General features: G+C 36.4%; 1 protein-coding gene across 2 annotated transcripts in view; it reads right to left on the bottom strand.

Moving 5' to 3' along the window:
- Positions 1-4205, bottom strand: part of CAMK1G (calcium/calmodulin dependent protein kinase IG) — a 49889-nt gene extending 45684 nt beyond the window's left edge. Inside the window, exon 1 of one of the 2 annotated variants that reach the window (XM_003767661.3) lies at positions 3939-4205. Coding sequence is in view for 1 of the 2 variants with exons in the window: in XM_031937288.1 (XP_031793148.1) it covers positions 3757-3880 (124 nt within the window). In the remaining variant the exon portion in view is untranslated. Of the gene's footprint in view, positions 1-3756; positions 3916-3938 lie in introns of those variants that run through there. The other variant, XM_031937288.1, reaches the window with a different exon arrangement.
- Positions 4206-20539: the final 16334 nt, after the last annotated feature.

The raw sequence follows: 20539 nt of genomic DNA, 5'->3' as shown, positions 1-20539 counted from the left end.
AATCTTATGCACCTCTTCCCTTTACCCCTATTCCCACCTCAAAAGGAAGAGTAGTCCTCTTCCCTTTCAGGACAGGAAATGTATCTTATTTAATAATGATGTGGGATATAAGAAAGAACTTACTAATATCAAAGTCTATTAGACACTGTATGATATGTGGGTATCTATATATGTATATGTATATGTATATATATATGTGTGTGTATATATATATGCATATATGTATATATCAGTAGCTGATATAGTACTTTGAAGTTTGCAAAAATGTTTTATCTACAGTTAGCTCATTTAATCCTCACAAGAACTCCATGGGCTGGGTGCTACTATTATCTCTACTTTTCAGCTAGGAAAACTGAAGTTCAGAGGTTAGGTAATTTGTTCAGGATTATACAGTAAATATTTGAAGTAAGATTTATCCCATGAATTTCATCTCTAAGCCCTTGTCCATGGCGCCAATAAAAACTATGTAGTGACAGGATAGATATTCTGGGGTTTAAGTGGGTAACATATTCCTTCAGATGTACCAGGTCTAAAAGACTTGACTTCTAATCTAAAATACCCACACATATGCTTATTTTCAAGAATATATCAATCTGGAAAATATTTACCTACTACCCACTAGTATTAGGTGAGGGGCATGTGGTGTAGTGGATAGCCACAGAGTTCAGAGTCAGGAAAATCAGGGTTCAAGGTGAATCTTTGACACACAAATTTTGATTGTGTCATTGAATCTCTCAGCATAACAGGCAAATTTATAAGATTCAAAGTTACAGACTATGTTTCTTGAGACCCTGAGCCTCAGTTTTCTCATCTGCAAAATGGACGGGTAACCTCCAAGGTCCTTTTCAGCTCTGAGTCTGTGATTCTTATGTAGTGACTAACATTGGTAGGTAAAGTTTCTTCACTAGGAATTCCCCACACTGAAAAAAATGCTAGGTCCAATGAGAAACAGCTAGATGCTAGGGATTCAAAGAGGAAAAAATGTTAGTTTCTGCCTTTAAGGAGTTTGTGATCTAGTTGGAGGGGTATAATAAGATATGTTCATAAATAGCTTTAAGACAGAATATGATAGGATAAATCAGAAGGAGGAATGGTGACTTCAGCAAAATTTAGGGAGAGCTTCAATGAGGCGGAAGCTCCTTTATAGAGAGTTGAAGGAAGAGATTTCAAGAGATAAAAATGAGGGTAGGGTAAAGAGAGTTTCCTTTCCAGGTATGGAAGATAACCAGAGTAAATCAGCCAGATCAAAAAGGCAAAGAGACAGAGAGATGAAGGATGATAGGTAGGATAAGAAGAATCTTGTATTTTCTTACTTTTAACCCCCTCCCACTGCCCTTCTTTCTCTTGCCTCCATCCTTCTTCTTTCCTTCCCTCTCTCTTCTTTCTCTCTGTCTCTATATTTGTCTCTCTCCCTCTCCTTTCTGTCTCTCTGTCTCTGTCTTTGTCTCTCCCCACCCATATATATATATACACACTCATATCCACATGAATACCCATGTAATTATTGTAAACTCTTCCAAAGTTCCTTGGTGGAATGTTCCCATCTGTCTCTTGCCCTTAACTTTTTATGGAATGCGAACTTAAACAACTCATTGAGATATGCACTCTGTCAAGATATTAGGAGACACCCTGTTTTCCAAGGTCCAGCAAGCAAGCTGTGTCCTGAGCTTGGCATAACAACAATGCTTTGCACTCGCCCTCCTGATGATCTCACCCTCTGGCAAAATCATATAATTACAGCATTACTTTGAACAGCACCAGGTGTTCTCTGAGCTCAGACAAGCATGGGAGAAGTTCAAACATGTTGGGGTCATGAAACCCTGTTATTAATCAAATTTATCTGTTACCCTTCATTGTCAGAGCTACAGCTCACTGTATAACCATTGACAAAAGTATTGAGACCTTCCGACTTTGAATCTAGGAGTGGGACCCCGGCACATGTATCTAGATCCCCTCCTTGCTTGTGAGTAGTTTCCCTCACTCTGAAATTAAACTTCTGTGTGATTCCTGACTCTGGTCTGCTCTGTTCTGCTCTATTCACAGGTTAGAGGCTGGTTCAGTCCAGTTAACATCCAACTGACCCAAGGAAAGCTGTATCCCCATTTTCACCATTATAACTTTTCCACATGTCTACTAAGCAAAAACAGTCACAAATCTTGGATGTCTGTCATTCGGTTATTTTTTCAGTCATGTCCAACTCTGTGCCACCATTTGGGGTTTTCTTGGCAAAGATATTGGAGAGCTTTGCCATTTCCTCCTACAGCTTAGGGCAAATAGGGTGTCATGACTTATTCAGGGTCATACAGCCAGTAAGTGTCTCAGACCAGATTTGAACTCAGGAAGATGAGCCACTCATCCTCCACTTTCCCCCCTAGATAATCTTTGGGTGTCTACAGGGTAATTATACCAGGTTTATGATTCTGTAGAATCAGAGTCGAGTTCTCTTGTTCACTCTCCTATATTTCCCTTGGATCCAGCCCCAGGTTCCCCTTTGTACCCCAATATCAGTCTTCAGTTTTTCCTCCCCCCAATATGCCTTTTTTCCTCAAAACCCTACGTGCACTTAAAAAATCCCCACAGCTTTAAATATTTGGTATTAAACTTTCTTTTTTAAAGCTCATTTTAGAACTGGGAAGGAGCCCTCAGATATTTTCTTTTGGATTTACTGAGCCCAGTCAGGAGGAACAATAGCTCTGTCTCAGCGATTTCTGACCTTGAACTGGCCCCATCCATGCTGAGGATGCTACCTGCTTGACTTGCATGGCCTTTAATTGATGATCTGCCTGTCTGGCCCCAGAGCAAAGGAGCTGGTTGGACTGGGTTGCACCGGGTTCAGCTTGGCTAGGCTGGCTGGCCCTGAGTTGCAACCAAGCTGCTGGCTGTGGGTCATGCTGACAGCCTTCTGGTGGTACTGCAGGGTTAATGTTTGTGCGTCAAAGTTATGTGAGAGAAAGGGGGTAAGGGATGTGAATGGGGCGGGAATGAGTTCTAGACGCCCCCCTTCCTAACCTCCATCACATTTTAATGTTTCAGCTTTAGAATTAATGAGGAAGTTTTAAAAAGAGAGCAAGAGCTTGGGCAATGGAGGAAATCAAGGAGCAGTCTTGTGACTGGCAGCATCACAGTGGTAATTTTCGCATCCTTTAGTGTCCAGAGATGAAAGAGCTCAGAACAGATCTTTGGCCCTCGTCCTAGGAGATACTACCCCAAAGATCCTCCTTTGCATTTAATACGTGCTCAAAACATTTTTTGAATGCTGAATGAATGGGTTCAGCATTCAGTCAGAAGACGATAAAAACAACCCCTTAGAATTTGTTCTATAGAGCTTCATTTAAAAAGCGTTCTCTCCTATGTCAGCTTACCGAGATATCCCCGACACTCTTGCAAGATAGGGAAGAGCAGCAATCACCCCCTCCCCCATTTTACAGATGAAGAAACTGAGCTCACAAAGGTGAGATGAGGAGGAGGAGGAGGACACATGCGTGTGTATCCACACAAGATGGTCAGGAAACCTGGTGTCCAACAGACCGGGAGGTCCAATGTGCTTTTGGAGATCTCCCGGTCACCAATCTCTATGAAGGAGGGGCGGGGTCTCTTCTAGGACTCAGGACACTTTTTGCATCTTCTCTTCCCCAGAAAAAGTACTAAAAGGCTACGGGCTCGTCTCAGCCCTGGGGGAAATGCCCAGCCACCCCCTGGGGGAGTCTTACCCCGACCTCGGGTCCCAAGCCACTTTCCAAAGCAGCACCAACTTACCCAGAATGGGGAGAGAGTCAGTGACATGCTGGAGCCGCCCAAGCCCCGCACCGGCCAGTGTGTCCCCTGCCTGCCCCGCAACAGCCACAGGAGCCCCAGCCCCTCCGCCCAGCGCTGGCTGCATGCTTTCCGCTAGGCGTGGGGAGCACAGTGTGGCCACGAAAGAAGCCGCTTCAGCTTACCCAGAGACTGGCCAAGAATCGTTCCTCTGCGCTCCAGCTTGGGCTCCTACAGGTCTGGGAGGATTAGCCAGCTGCCTCGCCACTCTAACAAAACACTGGAATTAAAGGGAAGGAATGCAGGGGTTTTCTTTCCCAGGACCGTAACCAGGCAATCCTTAAAGGGGAGTAAAAGAGGCTAGGGGAGATTGCATCTCTCCTTCCAGCTTTGCATTCCCTCGGTATGAGCAGTCTCTTATGTTGTTCAGGAAAAGCATTTGTGAAGGGGCCCTCTCAATTCAGACTGTAGGGGGGCGGGGCGGGGCGGGGCGTGGAGTGGAATAATGAATTTATTTACATAAGCCTGAATGGAGTAAGGACGTCGATTAGAAAACCCTCTTATACTGCTTGCCTCAGTTTCTTTTTCAAACAGTCTAAATCACAGACTCTCAGGTTATTTAGAAAGGGGCTTCAGGTTATTTAGTCCAATCTACACCTCATTCGGAATCGCCCACTGTAACATCTCCCAACAGGTGGGGCTTACTTACTTTTTATTACCTTTAGCTATGAGGGACTCACTTTCTCCTAAAAACTCTTCCTTATATTCAGCCAAAACCCACCTCTGCAGGTTATTTTGAGTTTTGTCCTCTGGGGTCCATCGCCTCTTTGATGTGACGTTCAGCAGCCCCCTCAAACCTGCTCCTTTTGCTTGTATTTTCCTACCTGGGTTTTCATGTTATTCTTTCTTGGTTGCTCCCATACTTGTCTCACTGATCATTCGTAGTCTATCTTGCTGGGTGGGCATCCATGATCACCTCCTTAGGTTGGGAACACCGCTCCCTCCCCCCACCAAATTTTCTTTTCTTCACTTCATATTTTTTCATAGGGATTTCACCAGCTCCTATGGGGGAAAAAAAAAGTATCTTTATTATAATTAGTTAGCACTATGTGATTGTTGTCCTTTGTTCTTGAAAAGGACCAAAATGACATCACTATCTTGGACTCAAAGTACAGTGTGTCCAACTGTGACTGATCAGACCAATACAAATCAGAAAGCTCTACTGCAGGTTCCACACAAATAGTATGTATATAGGGCTACAACATTTGCAAAGCCCTTTACAAAGATTATCTCATTTGATCCTTACAACTCTGGTAGGTAGGTGTTGTCATTATTCCCAGTTTACAGATTAGGAAATTGAGGTAGCTAAATAGCATTTGTAGAACTCTTACTATGTACCAGGTACTGTACTAAGTGCTTTTTTTTTTTTTTTTTTAATCCTTTCAACAGCTCTGGTAGATAGGTGCAATTATTATGCTCATTTTATAGTTGAGGGAATTGAGGCAATGAGAAGTTACATGAGTTGCTTATAGTCAACAGCTATTAAATATCTAAATTCAGGGCTTCCTCACGCCTGGATCAGACCTCTAACCACTACACCACAAGTGCCTCAGTCCCCTTCCAGATACCTCTTTTATCTCTGTTGCTAATGGCTCTTAGAACCAGCACCCACCCTGAAGTCGATGAGGTATTTAGCACTGGGGCTGGCACATGGGAGATACTTAATAAGTACTTATTGAACTGAATTGACATCACTTGCCAGAGATCACTCATAAACATGACAAGATTCATTGAGCATTTTATCTTTCCTGGGATATGGGTGAGAGCTTTACGGATCTTCACTGAGAGTCCCAAGTAAGAAGGAATCTATAATGTGGAATCCCACAATAATTCCCAGTATGTGAGTGGCCACATCCTGCCCATGTTCTATCTGCATTGGTCATGTTCTATCAAAGATTCCTAATATGTTAGTCCCATTCCCTCTTCCAATACTTTCAAAAGGGTTACACCTTGAATTCTCATGGAATGTGCTCTGCACCTCACTTAGACATTTTCGAACTCAACTTCAATTAGTTATTTGTGTCCATCTCTTTTCTCTCCCAGGCAATCATAAGCTCCACAAGGACAGGAATCATGTTTTATTTAGCTTTGTGACCCTTTTATTGACAGTACAGGGCTTTACCCATAGTAGTTCACAGTGTATTTGGATACATAAGACTGATGCACAGAAAACAAGTAGAGAATAGTATAAATACTATCCAAGTTCACAGAAGTGATGAATAGAACTGGGATGGAATAACAGGAGAAACTATTATGGAGGAGACTTGGGTCTGGGGAAATGGTAAAGATTTAGATAAGTAGAAAGAAGGACAACAGAAGAAATAGTCCAAGCTGAACATTTGAAACAAAGGAATTTTGTTTATTTAGATTGGAGCTAGCTTCACTAAACAGGAAAAAGGACTCGTGTATTCCTAGGAGTGATGAGCAAAATCTTGGGGTATTAGTTATCAAGAGAAAGGCAGGTCATTCAGAAAAGGTCAGTGGAAGAAGACATAAGTAGTGGTGATTGGTTTATCTTCCCTTTACTTTCTTGATCTTGTATGTATTCTCCATTAGAATGTAAGTTTATTGAGGGCAGGGATTGATTTTTCTTTTTCTTTTTGTTCCCCTGTGTTTAGCATAGTGCCCACTGCACAGAAAGCTCTTAATAAATGCTTCATTGATTTTCTGTTGAAGGGTATCAAAGTGGGGACTTTTCAACCTAATATAAATGAGAGTGATCTTCTTGGCATCAAGACGGCATAGTGGAAAGAATAATGGATTTGGAGTCAAAGAATCCAGATTTAGACCACACCTTGTTCCTCGTATTACATCAGATAAATTACTTACTCTCACCAGTCTCTCCTCCTCCATTAAAGGAAGAGATTAGACTAGAGCCTATACAGTTCCGGCTAGTTGCCAATCACCATCTGCTTGAGGAGAATTGTGTTATTGACTTTATATAGTTTTATGAAGTCACAGGACAGAGTTCAAATCACAGACCAGACATTTACTATCTTTTTGAACTTGGGCAAGTCATTTAACATCTTTGCACTTCAGTTTCTTCATCTATAAAATGAGGGTAATTGTATTAAATGACTTTTAAGTTTTCTTCCAGTTCTAAATCTGTGAAGACATTCAAGGAGATCTCTCAAGAAAGTCTATTTCATTTCTAGAAAACTCTTAATTATTAGGAAGCTGTTTCTGATCAAGCTTAATTTTCTTTTTTGAAGTTATTGCTCCTGATTCTGTTCTGTAGGATCATACAGAAAAAAATCTAATCTCTTTCCCACATTACAGCTTTCAAATACATACACAGTCATTGTGTCTCCTTCTCCCTCTGCTTGGTCTTCTCTTTTTCAGGCTGACCCACTGTCTTTAATCACTTCTCACATGACATGGACCAAAGGCCCTCACCATTTTAGTTCCTATCCTCTAGATCTTAACTTTTTTGCAATTCTTTTGGAAGTCTATGGATTCCTTTTCAGAATAATGTTTTTAAATTGATAAAACATAAGGATTACAAAGGAGATAAATTCTTTTGAAATAATTATAATTAAAAAAACAAGTTCATGGACTATAGGTTAAGAACTCTTACAAAATGCTCTCTAGCTTATCAATATTGTTCTTAAACTATCGCACAAAATTAAACACAATATTTCAGAGGGTAGAGTACAAAAGCACTATCACTTCCTTATAATTGCAATTTATTCTTTTCTCAAGATAGTCCCAGACTATATTGACTTTCTTGTTGCCACAGCACACTGTTAACTCATACTGAACTTACAATCTACTAAAACTCCCAGATCTTTTTCAGAAAAATTGCTGTTAAACAATGCCTACCCAATTCTGAGCTAGAAAATTGATTTAAAAAACAACAACAAACCCCAGCATAAAACTTTATACTTAGCCCTATCAAATTGATTTTGTTAAATTCAGACCGATGTTCTAGCCTGTTAAGGTCTTTTCAAATGCCTGTTTTTTCATCTAATATACTAGCTCTGATCTTTGTGTCATCTGCAAATTTTATGAACACATCATCTATATTGCCATCTAAGTCATTGATAAAAAATTCAAATAGCACAGAACTAAGCACAGATCCCTGGGGAGCTCTACCTGAGATCTGTCATATTGAAATTGAACCATTAATAAATGCTCATTCAGTTCTTTCATCCAAACAATTCTGAATTCATCTAATTGTGTTAATATCCAGTCCACATCTTTACATCTTTTCCATAAGAATAGTATGATATGCTTTACTAAAATCATGATGAGTCAAGTCAATAAGTAATTATTAAAGTTGTGGAAATATGTATAGAAGAATTGGACATGTTTAACATATATATTGGATTACTTGCCATCTAAGGGAGAGGGTAGGGGGAAAGAGAGGGAGAAAAAAAAATTGGAACACAAGGTTTTGCAAAGGTGAATGTTTAAAATTATCTATGCATATGTTTTGAAAATGAAAAGCTTAAAAAAGTACTTATTAAACATATACTCTAAAACAGGCACTGTGCTAAGCACAGGGAATATAAAGAAAGGCAAAAGCCAATCTCTGCTCTCAAGAAGCTCACAGTCTAATGGGAGAGTCAATATGTAAACAACTATATACCAAGAAGATCTAAGAAGGATGAAATGGGAATAATCTCAGATGTAGGAGGCAAAAATTGAGAAGGATAGAAAGGTTACTTGAAGGAGGTGTCACTTAAGCTGAGACGTGAAGAAATCCAGGGAATCTAGGAGATGTTTCCAGGCATAGGGAACACATCACTAGTGAAAATGCGCAGAGTTGGAAGATTGAATGTCATGTTTGAGGAGTAATAAGTATCCAGTGTCTCTAATTCACAGAGTTTGGATAAAATTAAGATGTAAGGAGACTGGAAAGGTAGAAAAAGTTAAGGTTTTGAGTTCAAACAGAGAATCCTGAAGGCAATATAGGAAGCCACTGGAATTTACTTAAAAGGAGGATGGGAGAGCCTTGTCTTTAGGAAGATCAATTTGTCTGCTGAGTGAAGAATGGATTGGAGTGGGAGAGAGAGTTTAGAACTGGAAAGAATGATGAAGAAAGAATAACAGCAGTTAATGCTGTAGTCCAGGTCGAAGTGATGAGGGCCTTAATCAGGATAGTTTCAATGTCAGACAAGAAGATGATATACACAAGTGATGTAACTATGGCAAAATTCACAGAATTTTAAAACTTTTTAGATGAGAGGGAAGAGAGAGTGAAGAGTCAGGGATGACATCTAGCCCTTGATTTGGGGGAAACTGAAAGAATGGTAATCCCTTCAATAGTAAGAGGGAAGTTAGGAAGAAAGGACAATTTTTAAAAGGAAAAATAATGAGTTCATTTTTGGCTATGTTGAATTTAAGATGATGGGACATCCAGTTTGAGATGTCTTAAAAAGCAAGTAGAGATTCGAGACTGGAGGATGGGAGAGAGATTAGAGCAGGATAAGTAGATCTTAAAATCATTTGGATAGAGATGACATTGGTAACTTTGGAGAGGGCAGCTTAAGTTGAGTGATAAGGTCAGAAGCCATATTGTAGAGTTCCCTCTGTATTTATTATTATTATTGAAGGGAGGAGAAATTGTAACAGCATGTGTTCTATCATCTTGTAACTCCTTTTTGGTTTTCCATGATCTTTCAAATATTGCTGACGCTAACTTAATCACATTTTCCAGTTCCTTCAAGCTGTGAGAGGATAATTCATCTAGGCTTTGAATTCCTCAAGGGCAATGAAATTCTCTCTTTCTCTCTCCTTATTAATCTTGGGTATTACCTCTCTGTTATTCGTTTCTGTTTGTTCTTTCCACTGCAATGATCATTCTCCTTACAAAGAAAACATAAGCAATATGAAATTCCATAGTTCTATCTTCTCTCTATAGTCAATTAGTCATTGTGCCATCCACCCCAAGCAGTGACTCTATTCTTGCTTTGATTTTGCTTTTTCTCGCAAGATAGTTTAAATAGCTTCAGAACAAGCTCCTTTTTTGCTGTCCTTACCTTCTCTCTCCACCTTCAGCTCATTCTGTGCTTTAGTACTCCTGGCAAGATTTTTTAGTACTCTACTCTGCTCTTGTGCATCTTGTTTCTTGTCTTTGCTTCCATCTTTGATATATGGCTCTTAAAAATGTAAGTTAGTTGGTACATTCCTCATGTACTCACATAAATGTCATCATACAACTCATTTTTTATCATCATTGAAATTGTTTGTCTTTCATGGTTTTGGAATTTCATCTTTGAAAGTTTCTAATCCCTCTTGGGTTGACCTCTGTGATGGAATTTTAATCGATGGGATCATATGTCTGTTTTTTCTGATCCTACTGAAATCTTCTTTTCCAAAAATCTAAGGTGATATAAAAGTATTCCTGAGGTTTCTCTCCTCTATCATAAGCATTAGGAGGGAATGAACACATTCCCCAAGTCTTCCCATCATCCTTCTCCCTCAAACCTCATCAATCAGTTCCTCCCTATAAGTGAGAATTTGATCTAGTAAAAAATTTCCCTTTGTTGCTTCCTTTACTTTTTGAAGGATGAAGTCATTATGAAGGCAGTTCACTCCTGGTGATTCACATGGCATGAAATGATGCCAGAGGAAACCTAGAAAACATGGCTAAGGATTATAAAGTCCTGGCTGGGCAACAAATCAAAGATCTCAGGAGCATAAATGGTGTTTTCCTCTTTTCTGACCATCAAATTAAAGGTTTCAAAGAAAGAAGCCATTTGGAAAATTTTCTTTATTGTCTAAGAAAATGATATCTGAGAAAGGGATTTGAATTTCTGGATTTTTTATTAATATATAAGAATGATTGACCCAGTAAGGAACAGTTTTATATTTGCCTGGAATCTCAATAATTTGACATAGAGGACTTTTAACTGAAAAAAATTGAAGAAGAATAAGAAAACTATCTTTATATATCTGTCAATATAAATACCATAGTCATAAAGAGTAGAGTCTACAATGTAAGAAGAAGGATAGTTAAAATAATTAATAGTTTATAAGGGCCAATATTTTTTTGTTTTGATTTTTTTTATTAAAGCTTTTTATTTACAAAACATATGCATGGGTAATTTTTCAACACTGATCCTTGCAAAACCTTCTGTTCCAAATTTTCCCTTCCTTGCCCCCCCCCCCCCATCCCCTAGATGGCAGGTAGTCCATTACATGTTAAATATGTTAAAATATATGTTAAATCCAATACATGTATACATATTTATACAGTTATCTTGTTGCACAAGAAAAATCGGATGAAGAAGGAAAAAAAAAACTGAGAAAGAAAATAAAAAGCAAACAAACAACAGAAAGAGTGAAAATGCTATGTTGTGATCCACACTCAGATCTCATAGTCCTCTCTCTGCGTGTAGATGGCTCTCTTCATCACTGAACAATTGGAACTGATTTGAATCATCTCATTGTTGAAGAGAGATGTGTCCATCAGAATTGATCATCATATAGTCTTGTTGTCATGTACAATGATCTCCTGATTCTATTCACTTCACTTAGCATCAGTTCATGTAAGTCTCTCCAGGCTTTTCTAAAATCATGCTGCTAGTCATTTCTTACAAAACAATAATATTCCATAATATTCATATACCATAACTTATTTAGCCATTCTCCAATTGATGGGTATCCATTCAATTTCCAGTTTTTTGCCACTACAAAAAGGGCTGCCACAAATATTTTTTGCACATGTGGGTTTGTAAGGGACAATATCAAAGGAGATCTGTACCAATAAAACCAACATCCTCATATGTCTATATACAACAGCACAAAGTATGGGTAATAAATAGGAAAGCTTTAGATCCTGATACAAGGGATATCACCAATATCTATAGGTATCGTTCATACATGGTATGATGGGACTCATAATTGCATGGATATACTCAAATACCAGATAGGAGAAGCATGAAAGAGGGCATTGGGATAGAGACCATCAGAAGGAGAGGCAGAAATAATATTTCATGGGGTTATACTACAGACCACTTAAATGGAAAGAGGAAATATATAAGTAGATCAGGAAATACGTTACAAATCTGACAAGAGAAATGATGTAGTAATGATGGAATACTTTAATTATACAGATTTCTACTAGAGTTTTTAGAGTGTTAAGAGGAGAGTCTCTGATAAATTCTTTACTAGCTATTCTGGGCTTGGTCTGACTCAGGCCAGTCCCCTTGTAATTTATGTCCACTACTGGAATAAAATAATATATTTGTAAGTCATTGAACTGTTAACAAAAGGAGATTTACTTAGACAGTCAAGAGAAGGATATTCAATAAGGAGATGCATAGAGAACATTCTCAGTTTATTTAGCAGAGTAAAGCTCCTTTGTTTGAGTTTTCTATTGTGTTTTGCCAGTCTAGCATTGAAATATATCCAGAGCTCTTTGTAAGCAGTTTTATACTTACACTTGGGTGACCAGGAAGTAATCACTTCCTGAGCTTTAGTTTCCCAAACTACCAAATCATGCGCATGGTCTTAATATATTTTAAGGAAAAACCTTTTTGAACTTCAAAAGGGCAATGGCTAGAATATTGTTCACGTCATCTTTGCCTCATTGATAAATTCCTTCTTCAAAAGTAAATGAAAGGAATGAGAAGGGAAACTGTTATTCTGGCTTATTTTTGACCAACAAATCAAAACTGATGCTGAAGTAAAACTCTTTGAATCCTTGGTGGAAGCAATTAATCTATTTTTAATTGAGATAGGAAAGACAGGAATAGTCTACCATGCATTCTAATTTGGATATAGTAAATTTCAAAGGATTCATAGAAGGAATAGCTAGGATTCCATAACCTTGCATTCTTTAAAAAAAAAAAAAGATGACAAAATATGGGAACATTTAATAATGATGGATGGTAGAAAGAAAAGTTCATTAATATATTTTTTCTCTTTTAAAAAATTAATTAATTGATTAATTTACAAAGCATATGCATAGGTAATTTTTCCAGATTGACCCTTGCAAAACCTTTTGTTCCAAATTTTCCCCACCTTCCTCCTACATACTCCCCTAGCTGGCAGGTAGTCCAATACATGTTAAATATGTTGAAATACACGTTAAATCCAATATATGTATACATATTTATACAGTTATCTTGCTGCACCAGAAAAATCAGATCAAAAGGAAAGAAAAAGAAAAACTGAGAAAGAAAACAAAATGCAAGCAAATAACAACACAGAGAGTGAGAATGCTATGTTGTGTTCCACACTCTGTTCCCACAGTTCTCTCTCTGGATGTAGATGGCTCTCTTCACTGCACAAGTGGAACTGGTTTGAATCCTCTCATTGCTGAAGAGAATCACATTCATCAGAATTGATTGTCATATAGTCTTGTTGTTGCCGTGTATAATGATCTGGTTCTGCTCATTTCACTTAGCATCAATTCATGTAAGTCTCTCCAAGTCTCTCTGAAACCATCCTGCTGGCTGTTTCTTACAAAGTAACAGTATTCCATAGCATTCATATACCATAATTTATTCAGCCATTCTCCAATTGATGGGCATCCATTCAGTTTCCAGTTTCTGGCTACTACAAAGAGGGCTGCCACAAACATTCTTGCACATGTGGGTCTTTTCCCCTCCTTTAAGATCTTTATAAGCTCAGTAGTAACACTGCTGGATCAAAGGGTTTGCACAGTTTGATAACTTTTTGAGCAAAGTTTCAAACTGATCTCCAGAATGGTTGGATCCATTCACAGTTCCACCAACAATGTAACAGAGTCCCAGCATAACCTTGCATTTTTAAGGCAAGTCTACCAAGTGTAGTGGGAGCTTTTCAGAAGGAGAATTTAATGATATGCATCCAGATGATCAGATGAAGAAGAAAAAAGGGAAATGCTTAAAAAGACTGGTATGGTTATATAGGGAATTCATCAATCAACCCAAACTGAAGACAATGAGTAGATATGTTACATATAATAATAATATCTGTGACCAAAGTCCTGGGATGTTTCCTTTTCTCCCTCTTCCTATCTCCAAATTAATACATGGGGACCAGATTCAATTAGGGTGGAGGTGGGTCCATCTTCCTATGTACATAAATCCATTATCAGTATACTAATAGTTTTTTCCCCTGAGTAGTTGGGCCAGGGTCATACAGCTAGGAAGTGTTAAATGTCTGAGATCAAATTTGAACTCAGGTCCTGCTGACTTCAGGGCTGGGGCTATATCCACTGTGCCACTTAGCGGTCCCTCTATTAATAGTTCTTAAGCTATTTGGTTAACATAAGCAAATGAAAGAATAATCTAAACAATCATAATCACTCAAAAATCTTAGTTACATTCTTCTAATAGAACATAGTACTTTTGAAGAGAAAGGCTATGTACCTCTAAAGACACAGAAAAAAGACATTTAAATGGGGAAAAACCTATTGCTATGGGGAATTCACAGCGATGAGCAACAGGCTTTGATTTGCTTGGCTTCTTCAGGGACAATTTGTCTCCCACAAGCTGCTTCTTTGCTAGCTGGGCCTCTTTGATACCTCATTTCTCTCTGTGACAATCTGCTTTTGAATTAATGAAACACCGAGAAGCTCTTTTAACTTATAATTACCTTTAAAAGACTACTGAGAATCATTACACTATTATAATGACAAACAATTAGTTCTCTTAAACCAAAAATTGTAAAGGTTTTCATGTTAGTTCTTTTGGATAATTCAGGTTAAGTCCAATCAGCTTTTCAAGCAGCAGTTGTCTCTATTTTCCAATCAAATCTAAGTCTCTACTTATAGCTGAGTAGATCTGTCCTTACCTTACAGTTTCTACTTCTCAAACTAGGGGGAAAAGTGCAACAAGAAATATCTGAGCGATTTCTGCTCTCCCAAGCTATACATAGTACTGGAGGGCAACAGCTCACAGAGGGAAAAATCCTCTCTTCCAATAAATATCTAGTTTTTCACCAGTCCATCTGCAAATTTCTAGCATAGTAACTAAAGCCTTCCTGTCAGTGACATACAATAAGCTGGGAGACCACAATGCCTGGAGGCCTCAGTACTTTTTCTGCTTTTAAATATATTGTTTCAGTCCATTCATCTGAATACCAGTTGTCTATCCAGTCCTAACAATCTTTCCTCACGTTTTAATGGAAAAAAATTTCTTTACACATGAATTTTATTAGTTTTTCAAATACTAGAGTTCTTTTTCTCTTTCAGCAACTACAAATTGTTCACATATGAAAGGGGAAGTACCTTATATTTTCCAGAAATTTATTTCATTCTTTTCTTTACATAAAGGTTCTTTTTCTGTCCCATTCAGCAATGAAATTATTCATATATGAAAAGTATACAATCTTCTCATAGTAAATCTATATTTTGGAATATATGTTTTGGTGAACTATCTCATTCTATTCAGTATACAAAAATCAAAAGACTGGTTTTAGTGTCCAGTGGTGAACTTGGAATTGGTTGAATGTTTGGACTAAAAAAGCTCATTAAGCTATCATGGAAATATTTTGCAAATGTATAACCTGAATTACTTGCCTTCTCACTAAAAAAGCTCATTAAGCTCTGGAATTCAGAGTTTTAAAAATACATATTAAAAATTGCTTTTACCATTCAATACAATCCAACATCCAATTCTATTACAAATACTAGAAAGTATAGGAATAAATGGTCAGTAACATCTATTTAAAACTATCAGCAAGCATCATATGTAATGAGGACAAACTAGAACCATTCCTAATAAGATCAGGGGTGAAACAAGGTTGCTTATACTCATCATTACTATTCAATATTGTATTAGAAATGTTAGCTTTGGCAATAAGAGAAGAAAAAGAGATTAAAAGAATTGGAGTAGATAATAAGGAAACCAAATTATCACTCTTTGCAGATGATATGATGGTATATTTAGAGAACCCTAGAGAATCAACTAAAAAACTACTAGAAACAATTCACAACTTTAGCAAAGTTGCAGGATATAAAATAAATCCACATAAATCATCAGCATTTCTATATATTATCAACGAAATCCAGCAGCAAGAGATAGAAAAAGAAATTCTACTTAAAATAATTGTAGATAATATAAAATATTTGGGAGTCTACTTCCCAAGGCAAATCCAGTAATTATATGAACACAACTACAAAACTTGACAAGGCCACCTAAATTAATCTACTTATTCAGACCAAAGCAATCAAATTCCCAAGAAATTATTTTAGAGAGCTAGAAAAAATAATAACAAAATTCATCTGGAAGAACAAAAGGTCAAGAATTTCAAGGGAATTAATAATAAAAAAATACAAATGAATGTGGCCTAGCTGTGCCAGATCTAAAATTGTATTACAAAGCAGGATCATCAAAACCATTTGGTACTGGCTAAGAAATAGAGTAGTTAATCAGTGCAATAGATTAGGTTCACAGAGCAAAATAGTCAATGACTATAGTAATCTAGTGTTTGGCAAACTCCCAAACCCCAGATTTTGGGATAAAAACTCAATGTTTGACAAAAACTACTGGGAAAATTGGAAATTAGTGGCAGAAACTAGGCATGGAGCCACACTTAACACTCTATACCAAGATAAAGTCAAAATGTATTCTTGAGTGATATTATAAGCAAATTAGAAGAACAAATTATAGTTTCCTGGACAAGGAAAGAATTTGTGGCCAAAGAAGAACTGGAAATCAATATTGAACAAACATAGATAATTTTGATTATATTAAATTAAAAAGTTTTTGTGCAAGCAAAACTAATGCCGACAGGATTAGAAGGGAAGCAATAAAGTGGGAAAACATTTTTACCTTCAAAGGTTCTGATAAAGGCCTCATTTCTAAAATATATAAAGAATTGATTCAAATTTATAAGAATTTAAGCCATTCTCCAATTGAAATATGGTCAAAGAATATGAACAGATAATTTTCAGATGAAGAAATTAAAACCATTTCTAATCATATGAAAAGGTGCTCTAAATCACTATTGATCAGAGAAATTCAAATTAAGACAACTCTGAGGTACCACAACACACCTCTCAGATTGGTTAATATGATAGGAAAAGCAATGATGAATGTTGGATGGGATGTGAGAAAACTGGGATTTTAATACATTGTTGGTGGAGTTGTGAAGTGATCCAACCATTCTGGAGAACAATTTGGAACTATGCCCAAAGGGCTATCAAACTGTGTACATCCTTTGATCTAGCAGTGTTTCTACTGGTCTTATATTCCAAAGAGATCTTAAAGACAGGAAAGGGACCCACATGTGTAAAAAATGTTTGTGGCACCCCTTTTTGCATTGGAAACTGAGTGGATGCCCATCAGTTGGGAAGTAGTTGATGATGGTATCTGAATATGGAATATTATTGTTCTATAAGAAAGGATCAGTAAAATGATTCAGAGAGACCTGGAGAGACTTATGTGAACTGATGCTAAGTGAAATAAGCAGAACCAAGAGATTATATTACACAGCAACAGTAAGATTATATGATGCTCATTTCGGATGAATGTGGCTCTTTTCAACAATGAGATGATTCAGACCAGTTCCAATGATCTTGTGATGTAGAGAACCATTTATACCCAGAGAGAGGACTATGGAAATTGAGTATGGATCATGACATAGCATTTCCACTCTTTTTATTGATGCTTGCTTATTGTATAAATTTATATGTATATATTAAGTTTATCATATATAACCCTTGCAACCCTTGCAAAGGGCTAATGTTGCAAAATTATCCATACATATCTTTTGAAAATTAAAAAGCCTTAACAAAAAAAATGCTTTTACATATAAGTGGGAAAAAATCTCTCCCCTAAGGGTCATTAACAATTTTATGGTAACCTGAACGAATCCCTCTAATATAGTGTCCCAGGTATTCATCCTGGGTCCTGTGCTACTTGATATTTTAATGAATTATTTTATTGAACGCATAGATGGCATACTAATCAAATTGAAGATTTAACAAAGCTGGGAATGAGAGCTAACACACTGGATGATGGAGTTAGTATTCATGATTTGAATCAAAGAAGATAATGAAAATATGGATGCAGAATGTTGCATATATAGTCAAGTGAATTTTCTTTGTCAATGAGATTTTAGTCAGATTTTTCTTTGTTAATAAGAGAACATTCAATGGTACACCCTGAAGGAGACATAGGAGGCTGCATGTACCATCCAAGTCAAATCACTTCTACTACTCTTCTGAAGTCTTTCTCCCCTTCTTTCTTTCCTTCCCCTTCCTGGGATGGTAAGCAACCAGATATAGGTTACACATGGGCAATTATGTAAAACATTTCCATATTAATCCTTTCGCAGAAGAAGATTCAAATAAAAGAAAAAAAAGAAAGTGGAAAAAATAGCATACTTCAGTATGTGTTCAAACACTATCAGTACTTTCTCTGGAGATGGATAGTATACTCCATCATTAATCCTTTGGGTTTATCTTGGATCATTATATTGTTGAGAATAGCAAAGTCATTCACAGTTCTTCTTTGAGAAATATTGTTATAACTATATACAATATTATTCTGGTTTTGTTCACTTTCCTATGCATCAGTTAATATAAGTCTTTCCAGGATTTTCTGAAATCATCCTGTTTGTCATTTCTTATAGCACAATATTTTACTACATTTGTATACCACAACTTGTTAAGCCATTCATCAATTAATGGGCATCCCTTTGATGTCCAATTCTTAGCCAAAAAGAGCTGCTGTAAATTCTTTTGTGCAAATAGGTCCTTTCCTTTCCTTTTTTTTTTTTTTTTTTTTTTTTAAAGGGGAATGTTTTGGGGATATAATCCTAGCAGAAGTATTGCTGGATTGGAGGCTATATACCATTTTATAACTATTTGGGCATATATCCAAATTGCTTTTCAGAGTGGTTGGGTCAGTTCACAAATTCACTAATAGTACCTTAGTATCCCAGTTTTCTCACATCCCCTCCAATGTTTATGATTTTTTTGGTCATTTTAGTCAATCTGGTAGATGTGAGGTGGGACCTGATAGTTGTTTTAATTTGTAATTTTCAAATTAATAGTAATTTAGAGTATTTTTCATATGCTTATAAGTAGTTTTGATTTCTTTGTCTAAAAACTGATTATTCATATCCTTTCACCATTTGTCATTTGGGGAATTACTTGTTTTTATATAAATTTGATTCAGTTCTATATATATTTGAGAAATGAGACCATTGTCAAAGATACTTCTTGCAACTTCCCTCCTCCCACCCCCATCTTTATAATTTTGGTTGCATTGGTTTTGTTTGAGTAAAAACTTTTTAATTTTACATAATTAATATGATCTATTTTATACTTTGTAATAATTTCCATATTTCCTTTAATTCTAAATTCTTCTCTTATCTATAAATCTGATATATAAATTATTCCATGATTTTAATTTTCCTCTGGTATAATTCTTTATGTGTAAATCATGTACCCATTTTGACTTTATCTTGGTATGTGGTATGAGATGTTTGTCTGTACTTAGTTTCTGACATACTGCTTTCTAGTTTTCCAAGAAATTTTTGGTCAAATAATGAATTTTAGTTCCAAAAGCTTGGATCTCTGGGTTTATCATATGCTGTATTACTATGTAATATATATGTAATATAAATTACTAATGTAATTTGTTCCTAACCTATTCCACTGACCCACCACTCTATTTCTTAGTCACCAACAAAATGTCTAGATAATTAAAATTACTCTTTTATAATGTAGTTTGTGATCTGTTACTGCCAGGCCAACTTCTTTTGCATTTTTTGAAATAGATTTTCTTTATATCCATGGACTTTTAAAAGTTCTTCTAGATGATTTTATTATTATTTTTTCTAACTTGATAAAATAATTTTTGATAGTTTGACTGATATAATATTGAATAAATAGATTAATTTAGATAGAATCATTTTAATTGTTATATTGGCTTGGCCTACCCATGGACAATTAATATTTTTCCAATTGTTTAGATCTGACTTTATTTGTGTAAAAGGTGTTTTATAGTTGTGTTCACATAGTTTCTAGGTTTATCTTGGAAGGTAAACTTCAAAATATTTTATATCATCTACAGTTATTTTAAATAGAATTTCTCTTTCTGTCTCTTGCAGCGGTATTTTGTTGGTAATATATGGAAATGCTGATGATTTATGTGACTTTATTTTGTAACCTGTAACTTTGATAAAATTCTTAATTATTTCCACTAGTTTTTTTTAGCTGATTCTTTAGGATTTTCTAACTCAAGTCAGTATATGTGCTAGTGGCAAGAATTCCTACTTACAACATTTTCAGATGAAGTCTGTTGCTGAGAGACCATATTCACTCAAATTCACACAGCTTACAAGCAACAGAGCCATGTAGAGAATGTAGATCTTAGGATTTATCATCTCAGGTTTTTTATATTTTATGTTTTTATATTTCACTTTCATGAAACAAGTGAATAGATGAACTTCTTCATTCTTTTGGAACTTTCAGAGAAATTGCATAAGCTTCCATATTACATTTATGTTGGGGAAGGGAGTTAAGTCTAATGACTTAAAATAAAGAGAGAGAGAGAGAGAGAGAGAGAGAGAGAGAGAGTTAGTTCATCTTCACAAAAACCTGGTGGTAAAGGATATTATTATTTCCATTTTTATAGTTAAACAAACTGAGGCAGAAAGAGATTAAGTGATTTGCCTAGGGTCACATAGTTAATAAATGTCTGAGGCTGAATGTGAACTGAGGGCTTCTTGCCTCCAAGCCTTATCCACTGTGCCCCCTAGCTTCCTCTAGCCACTATTAAGGAACAAAGAGGAGGACTTCAAATTTATAAAATTACATTTCTTGGACTATATA

The sequence above is a fragment of the Sarcophilus harrisii genome, chromosome 4 (genome assembly GCF_902635505.1).
Source record: "Sarcophilus harrisii chromosome 4, mSarHar1.11, whole genome shotgun sequence".
NCBI lineage: Eukaryota > Metazoa > Chordata > Mammalia > Dasyuromorphia > Dasyuridae > Sarcophilus > Sarcophilus harrisii.
This window is presented reverse-complemented; position numbering and strand designations above follow the sequence as displayed.